The 9495-nt window shown below is 39.3% G+C and overlaps 1 protein-coding gene across 4 annotated transcripts in view; it reads left to right on the forward strand.

Annotated features, from left to right (window-relative positions):
• Nucleotides 1–9448, forward strand: part of LOC119647906 (protein split ends) — a 40927-nt gene extending 31479 nt beyond the window's left edge. For all 4 annotated transcript variants that reach the window (XM_038049214.1, XM_038049217.1, XM_038049216.1 and 1 more), the window contains one exon: nt 8378–9448. In XM_038049214.1, coding sequence (XP_037905142.1) covers nt 8378–8602 — 225 coding nt within the window. In that variant the 3' untranslated portion in view covers nt 8603–9448. The remainder of the gene's footprint in view (nt 1–8377) is intronic.
• Nucleotides 9449–9495: the final 47 nt, after the last annotated feature.

Raw genomic sequence — 9495 nt, forward strand, 5'->3', positions numbered from 1 at the left:
TATATGAGGAATATGCTGCATCCACGCAATGTTTTATCTTGTTTTTCTCGACCTCGATGAACGGTGCGATCATTGAGGAGGTAGAGCGTTAGCCTCTCAATCTTGCTGCACTGGATTCAAAGTTAACGCAACATTTTCAAACTTTATCTGAAAGTTTTATTCTCTTTTCCTTATCACTTTTAAGGTTACTTGCTGCGGGGCCCAAAGAATCCATAAAGACAATGTCAACATTCGATTCCTTCCCCAAGAGTAATTTCTAGCGCATACTTTGTCTAGGTATTCAAATTTAAGGACAGGCTCGTATTCTCAGATCAAAACCATGATAAACGTCAGCAAAAACTATTTCTATTGCTGCGATAATGCTTAGGTAACTGTTCAACGTATTTACCAGATAAAATTAGAACTTTGATATTAAACCGTAGCCGGCTTATTTGCATTGACTGTTTTTTAGGAAAACCCACAAAAAAATAAACCTGTTCCTTTTAAGTTCGTGAGTAATTGATTATCCCAAATGTACATTTCAGTTCTAACTTGCTACCTTCATCTGTGAGTTATCATAACCCATATAGATACAAGACGAAAGTTTTAATCACATTAGAAATATACGCATCGGGAGCTCCCAACACATGCAGAATATGTGCTTTAGCGAGAATGCTCAATCTGTAAACAAATTATGCATTAGAGAAAGTGAAGAACAACGAAAATACTTCGGGCGTTCCTCACACTGTTTAGCGCTTTTCTGCGCTGCCCCATCACCCTGGTAGATATTGCTGCTGAATACAAGGCCTTGATAGTGGTTCAGCTTTCGTTCCAAATGACGTACATTACGCTTGATACTCAACAGCGCAAAATTTCTCTTGAAGCTGATAGCTTGTGTGTAACATATTTCATTTGGAGCGATACCACCTCCGTGGTACTTCGTCGAGAATGTTACTCTCCCCATAGATCTTCGTTGACCAGCATCCAGATCACGGGGTTTGACAGCACTACACAATACAGCGTCTTTACTAAAAAGAGCCAGGGGGAGGAGGCGTAGGAGTAAATTAAGTGTATCTACAGGGCCTCCGAAGCACCTGCACATGCAGTTCTTTAGATCCTATTAAGCTTGGTCCTTTTGTATTTCTTGTTCAGCGCTGGTAGTCACCGGAGCAAGTATCTACAGCGTTTTCTTTAAGAATTGAGAGAGAAAATTGACAACTTTCATTGCTAAATGGGGAGAGAAGGTCAGCTTTTCTGACATCTTCGAAGTAAGTCTTTGTGGGTGAAGATTCAGTGCGTTGTAATCACGCCAGGGTTTTTTTTTTTTTTTTATAAGATAGCAAATTGCAAATCATGTCTAATCGCGGGTGCACTATCTAACATATACTCTTGCAGCATTGCCCATGAGAATTCATGTTTTTTAAAATAATCACAATAATTTTGTATTATGCCAGTCACCTTTGTCTTGACAATTGGCGAAAATAGAATTCTTCCTTCATTGCATTATTTCCAACATCTATAAACCAGACAAAGACAAAAAGCTGACAAGGTTTTACTACCTCAGTTGAGTGCCAAAAGTGAGAACGGGTACTTGAAGACTATTCCAGATATTAGAAAATATCTACTTACTTATTTTAACGATCTTTTCAATCCATATAGTAGGAAATGTTCATCAAACATTTTGGACAGATATCGATCCTTTAGATTTGGCTCAGAAGTTTACTGCTGCTAACGAAGCTTTGTCTCGGCCACCAATCGAAGTGGAAAAGTTAGCCCCCAATTTCTCTATTGACAATTCGTAGGTCTTCAATGAAATACAAACATGTTTTGTAGGAACTGATCTGACGGATAATCTTTCCACACTAACCCTAAGATCCGTACCGTGAAGGGGTTGTTTTGCAATTCGTACATATATATGTACATATCGGCAAGCGTGTTGGCTGTGCTTATAATTGATGATCTGTAATGGGTATCACTTAAATCTTTGATTCTTGGACCGTTACTAAATTTAGATAAGGCCAATACCGAGCTCAAATCTTAAAATGTTTTTTTTTATGTCCTACAATAGCTTAATGAAAACAATTTAAATCATGTCGCACATTATTTTCGGTAGAAAATTACAAACATGGTCTACAAATAAATTTGTTTTTAACATCACAGTCGGTAAACCAATCCACAATATTATACAATTTACTATAAAAATCACGAACACAAAATTTCTTTCCGGCATTCAATTATATTTAATACCGACATTCATCAACAATTTTTTCCTTATTAGCAAACGAGCGTGTTCCAAAAGACTTAGCTAACAGATCATCAATCACAAAAAACTAAACATTTTCACCTTTCATTGATTTGATAATTCGATTTGACGTCGTGTGAATGAGTACCTGAGTCAAATCAGGGTTAATAATCTTGGGCGAGCACAATGCCGACCACATTGCCTCCTATAGGGTAGTGTACGGCTATGGTCTTGAATGAAGTGCTCTAACACATTTCAAGGCCATGATACAATTGTATTGTTGCGCTAACGAATATTATTGATTCAATAAATACACGAATTTCAATTCGAAAACTGCTGTATTCAACACAAATATTAACTTTCAATCACATGGAGCCATTTGTAAATTTACAACGTGCAAAAGTTCTACCTCCAAATCAAATTGGAAACTTACACATTCAGTGTTCATTTCGATCAGAATCAATTGGAAACAGTTCATTCCATCGGACCAATACACTATATATTCAGCAACAACTAATTCTGCCGCCTCGGAGCAAATCTGAAAACACCTCCACAAGAATCCAGTTGACTACAATTTACGGATTCGAGATGAACGGTCGACAACGAAATGAATTTTTCAGTGCATCGTCACACAGGCCCATTTTGAAATGCCTCTCAAAGAATGTGCATAGCGAAGAGGGCATTTTCTGTTGTGTTCTGCTGTTGTTCTATCAAGCTGCTGTTAAGAAACAATATTTTGAGCTGTGTTATGATCTACACAGTATTTTCCTCTGATATTTTTCTGTTTATTGTTGACAGATCTCCGGGAACCTAGTTGTACACCTAGTAAAATGGTGTGAGAGTTGTAGATGGAAAGGTACAACATCAGCCAACTATGTCCGTATTTCCAACAGTTTTCAGCTCGTTTTAGTTTCTTTCCCACGACCCGAAGATCATCCGTGAAGAAAATTACTTGCCAACTCTAAATTTTCCAAACACAAAACTGACAACTCCTTTGTCTTATGCCGGAAAAAAGGTAGGGATGTCAACAGGGCGAAATCAAATAGGGACAAGGAATAGGGCGAGCGGCCAATAATAGCTGGAGCCATCGCTGTGGATATTCAGATGGTTTAGTGGGAAGACCGCCAGGCTTCCTCAACGAACGGTGGCAAATCAAATCTCAGAAGTGGCAGAGGAATTTTTATCGTAATTGAATGTCGGATATCAGTCGACTCAGCTGTAAGTGTGTTAACTGAGTTAAATCACGGTAATAATCAGGGACGAGTGCAATGCTGACCACAATGCCTTCTAGAGTTTACCATTACGGTCTAACAAGACCGAGATCCAATTGGAATTTCGCGCCAATTATTGTTGTGTGTGTATGTGTATGGTGGGGGAGAAGCTACAGCTTCTGAGCACTCAGGCCGTGTTGGCCCATTGTACTCGCCTCCCCCGTCTAACGGAATATTTCGGATTCGTTCACGTATCACAGGATTTCCGTTAGTGGATATGATGCTACCCGTCGCAATTGGAGAACATCGGCACCAAAGATCTGATGCCTGATGCGTCCATAGGCGAGGCATTCACATAGGAAATGCTCCGTGGATTCCGCTTCCTCATTACGGGAGGGACACGTATCATCTTCGGTAATTCCTATTCTGAACATATGCCCAGCTAGTGAATTATGGCCTGTCAGAATGCCCACAATACACCTGCAAGTCCTCCTGCCTTTCGACAGGATAAACTTTGCGGTACGTATGTTGGGTTCTGGCAGGAAAAGTTTGGTGTGTCGAGCAGCATTTAGGCTCTGCCATCTGTCATTATGGGAAACTTGTTCCCAGTTTTTGAAAACAGATTTAGCCAATGCCACTGATACTCCAATTGCTGGCTCCGGTCCCGGCATAGGGGAGATTGACCCCTCTTTCGCTAAAGCGTCCGAGATTTCATTTCCCTCTATGCCACAGTGACCAGGTACCCAGAGTAGTTCCACCGTATTGAATCTAGACATAGAGTTCAAACGGTTTCTGCATTCCTGAACGATTTTCGAGGTGATCAAAGGGCTGCTCAATGCCCTCAGTGCGCCTGCCCTTGAACCGCTCGTCAATCACCCAGTTTGCCACCTTTAGAATCGCATAAACTTCGGCTTGAAAAAGCGTTGCATATTGTCCCAAAGGAATTATTGTTTATAATTATTATTATTATGGCTATGCAAAAATTGAAAGAAATAAGTGGAAACTAGCAGAAGAGGTATGCTCAGAAGCTAAAGTAGAATGGCCAGTCGAAACCTTTAAATCATTGAAGTGACATTTTTCCAACGCTATTTGGTATAGTATATAGAAAATGATAGACTATACATATTTATCAATTGCATGGGGGCAGGCAAAATTAGTCTTTTCGAAAGCGGAAAGCCTGCTTTTCATCTCAACTTTTTTAGACCAATTTACCTGACGTGGTTTGTGCTGAAAGCGGCGGAGAAGAACGTAGACAACTATATTAGAACTAAAGTTCCGGTGCGTAAACTTCTACATCCGTGTCAGCACGCCGGTCAACCGAAATTGCCATGCTGACGGATGTTTTTCGTGATATAATAGAAACTAAAGAATTAGCACTGTGTTCGTTTTTCGACAAGGAACCAGCATTCGACAACACAGATACGAGATTCCCTAATTCGCAAGAAAGTAGGAAACTATCTGGCCTGAATGGGCAGGATATTAGAGAGCAGGTAAATAGAAGTTCCGAGAGAAACAAACTCTATTGTCATCAATACTATTCAAGGTTGTTCAAAGGGCGGGGTACTATCACCGCTAATGTGGAGTATGGGAAGAACTCCTAGGCAAGCTACCAAACACTGGAATACAGTACAAGGTTAGGCTGATTTGTTTTCATCTATAGAGGATGTTCTATGCGACAGAATCTAAACTGGGCTAAGTATCAATAACATCTGGTGCAAAACGGTCGGTCTGTGCATCAATCCAGCCAAGGCCAATATAATACCATTGACTAGGAAGCGCAAACTTGGACCACCTGAAACCCATTACATTACATGGCACGGAAGTGAAACGAGTAAGAAAGGTCAAATATTTGGGAATCACACTAGACCAAAAACTACTCTGGAAAACATGGCATACACATACAAAGACTTTCGTGGGTTGCAGATCGGTAGCGGGGAAAATGGGGATGAACCCCGAAAATTTGGCACTGGATATTCACTGCAATATATACTACTATGAAACGATAATCTCGGCAGGCAAAACTCAACTCAACACAACAATCAGGAAGTTACACAAACTTCAAAGATTGCCTAACTTGGCTGTGTATAAGTAGAGCAATCAGGACATTCCCAAAGACATCCTAGAGAAAGGAATTGTAGATGGCAGAACGCTGCTACTTTAACCAACAGCCAAGGGGCTATTAAGCCATTTAGGTCCAACCAGGTGCACTCTAAACTGGTATGGGAATACCTTGACAGGCTGAACACTCGCTCAATGAGGTCTGGATACTCTGGGTTCCACGGCACATTGTGTTGTAAGGCAATGAGGCGGCCGAGCTTGCCAGAAAAGAAGCAGAGACGACACTACATGGAATCGGAAATAAGTTCATGGCTACAAAGTTGAAAAACGGCTGAGGGGACTGTACTGGGCGAATCTATGAGGAATGCAACAGTCCAAATGCTCGAGATATTTAAACCTGACCAAGGCAAACCTCCGGACCATGGTAAGAATGCTCCCTAATCACTGCAGCTTAAATTACGACCTGGGGAAGCTCGGGATATCTAGAAACACTGTCTGCAAATTCCGCGTGGACAATGATGAAACTTCCACACATACATGTTCTGGGATAGTGTCCGGCACTTTTGCATTACCAGATGCCAGCTTGAAATGTTTGGAAGTATGGAACATAGGCATATAGGCTTAAACGACATATTATAGTTAATAGGTATAGAAGCAGTGCGACCTCCCTTAACATATATAATTACTATTACTATGAAAACGAACAAGTGCTGGCGGGGCAGTCCAAAAATCAAATTTGGAACCAGAACAAGCTACTTTCCAGGATTTCTAACATTGATGCTTAGGGCTATTATCATGCTGAAATATAACCCAGGGACGATACTCCCGTTTTGTGTAAAACAAAACCTTATTAAAATCGATTTACTGTCTGTCTGTCACATGCAGTTTCCTCTAAAACAGCTAAACCTATCCGAACGAAATTTGGAGGACAAATGGGAATTATGAAATCCCGCCCTCCCGCATACAACGAGTGACATAAATTTAAGAGGAGTTAAAGGGGGCTCTCCATAAATGTGAAAGGTGGATCTAGAAAAAATTATGAGAGGTCTCCATTAGTAAACTGATATTTTATTTTGACGTGAGACGGGATTCATTTTTCGGAAATTATCCAACCCAAACATCTGAAAAAATCACGATGGTCCGGTTAGATGAAATCTGGGTCTCAAAATATATCCCACTTCGATGTCTGCTCAAATGAACCTACTAATAGTATATTATTAACTTTTAGAAATTAACTGAAAAAAAAACCTTTAAGTTCATGTTAGGGATACCAAATTGCAACAGCATAGAGGATAGTATCCTGCACACATGCTATTTCATGGAAATCTGGCCATTAACGCAGTTCAAACTTAGCAATTACTGCTTTTAAAGTCATGCAAGTAAGATGCTGACGTCGTAATTAACGAGAATAATTGACATTCGAGAGAAATATTAAAATTCTATTCATGCAGAAGTAGATTCTTCCCCACCCCTTTTTTGTGTCTGTTGTGGGTTAAGTTCTTCACATTTGTTAATAATATTAAACTTCAAGTGTGAAGCGTATGATGTTGACCGTTATCAATACAGTGTTTTTCATCAAATTATTTATTTAAATGGCTTTCTAATAACTAAGAGCATACGGAACTGTCACACACTCATCGCTCCTCACATAGGGAAACAAAAAACCTGTTATACCTGAAACGTCAAGCTTCCGGTTTCCCGGCTTGTTTCAACTGCAGCTTGAAGATTATCGACAAGAATGCACAAATAATACTAATTACAAATTATTGTAAGTATTGCGCAAGGCTGTCGTACGGAAGGTCGCGGTTCAAATCTCACTGGTGGCAGTGGAATTTGTATCGTGATTTGACGTCGGATACCAGTCGACTCAGCTGTGAATGAGTACCTGAGTCAAATCAGGGTAATAATCGCACCATGTTGATCACATTGCCTCCTAGTGTATCGTTACGGTCTTGAATGAAGTGCTCTAACACACTTCCAAGGCCCTGATCCAACATGGATTGTTGCGCCAAAGATTATTATATTATTATTATTTTGATAAGCAGTTCGAGGTAATACATTCTCAACCTATATGTGTGGGTTGCACATGAGATGGGCATGAAGGATCTCATTACTTTGACCAGTGTCTCTCAGCCATATCATTGAAACTGATTTATTTTGGTCTTAATTTACAAAATTATCTAAAAATCAGTAAACAAGTTTTGATTCGTTTAGCGAATTCCAAACTGAAGTAGTCCATGGTCCGTACTTTATCAAAAAAAATCTCCGTGTTTTGAGAGTTTTCGGAAAAGCTTTTAGCTTTTTATTCTTCATAAAATTTTTCAATCCAACGTCCTGCAAAGCCCATTAAATCAATGGCCCATCACTAATGTTGGCGTAGCAGTAGCTTCTCTAGTCCCTTTTAGCCTTCCAGAAATGAACAATCACCTAATAATACGTAATCTCTCTAGAGCTCCTATTTTTGTCGTGGGAATTTAGGACGGAGTAGTCTGAAATTTTGTTTAAGGATCGAGGGATTAGTAGTCTGATTTAAATTATTAATAATAATTAATTTCCGTTGGTACCAGAAATAACACATGTTTTATACTGAGACGGTCTTTACACTTTCAAATAGCATTGACTCATTTTTCCACCATATAGTATTTTCTGCCTTCAAGGTTATTCCCTGGGTATGAAGAGAACAAAGATCTAAGTCAAATACAATGCTTCGTACAAAAGTAAATACATGATTGCTGTCCCGGGACGCTTTGTATCCACAAAAACCTCAGCCTGACCTAATGTTAACATATTTGTTTTTAAAAATCCCCTCCAACTACCTCTAAGCCTTCACACTTAAATTTTTCCTTAACATCAATCACAATAACATTTTCCCTCTATTTTTTTCCAGGAGGAAGAGGAACTTGATTCACTCGCGGGTGGCGACACGGAAGGTGAAGCTTCGCCAGTAAAACGAAACGGTGAGAAGAGACCCATTGCCATTGCTTCATCGACTACAACGGCAACAACTGCATCCACCAACACAATAACGCTTAAACGACCGCTTGACCTTGAATTGAGTAAGAGCCAAGAGCCGGTGGTTCGGAAAACGGCCAGACTGAACGAGTCCAACTAGATAAAGAATTTCGTTTTTAAGTTTTTATTATGTACGGAGAACTAAGTAAGTGATATGAACACCAGAATGGAAGGACAATTTTAGGGTCGAGATAAATAATTTTTAAGGATTGAAAAAGCTACAATTATAAATAACATGATACAGTCATAATTGCATTTTGACTAAAAAATAAAATCTAAGCCTAGGTTTTTGTAAATATGAAGTAAACTTGTCCTCGTTTTAATTCGGAGCAGATTTGTTTTCCAGTAATCTTTGTTTCCTCAACTTCTCGGTTGATACGTTTCGCTTGCAGGACTTGAGTGAATTTTGGCGGAGGTTCGGCATCGTAAACAGCTAAATTTTCCGCCAGAGTGCCAGTCGGCACAATTTCATATTTATAAACATACATCTTAGGCTCAAACCCAATTAATTTGCATAATTACTTGTTGCACATTTATATTTGTTTACGTTCAGATATGTAACATCATGTAGTAATTAAGCCGGTGGGCATTCGCTGAAAATGTCAAGCTTCTGACATTCTCACAAGCCATGCTGCACATTGTAACTATACATGGCATGTACTAGTACCCAGATGCCGCATAGAACCATAGAAATCTAATATCAATTGTATAGAAACATCTGAAATATAAATGTAGCTTCATCGCCTTTTATATGCACGTTGAATTATGTGAAATATTGAATAAACAGACCTTGAGGTTATGCCGCCATGTACAAATGTGCCGTAAACAATTTGTACATGGTGGAAAGTGAGGTTAGGGTAATTCACTTCTCAATTTCCTTTTTTTATTAATTGCGATTATACGTGTACATTCAAAATATGTTGAATAAAGTTCGTTTATTCTTGAAGTCTTTGTTTTTCATTCATTTGGACAGCTTTCAGTCAGAAATACAAC

Source organism: Hermetia illucens, chromosome 2 (genome assembly GCF_905115235.1).
Source record: "Hermetia illucens chromosome 2, iHerIll2.2.curated.20191125, whole genome shotgun sequence".
Classification (NCBI taxonomy): domain Eukaryota; kingdom Metazoa; phylum Arthropoda; class Insecta; order Diptera; family Stratiomyidae; genus Hermetia; species Hermetia illucens.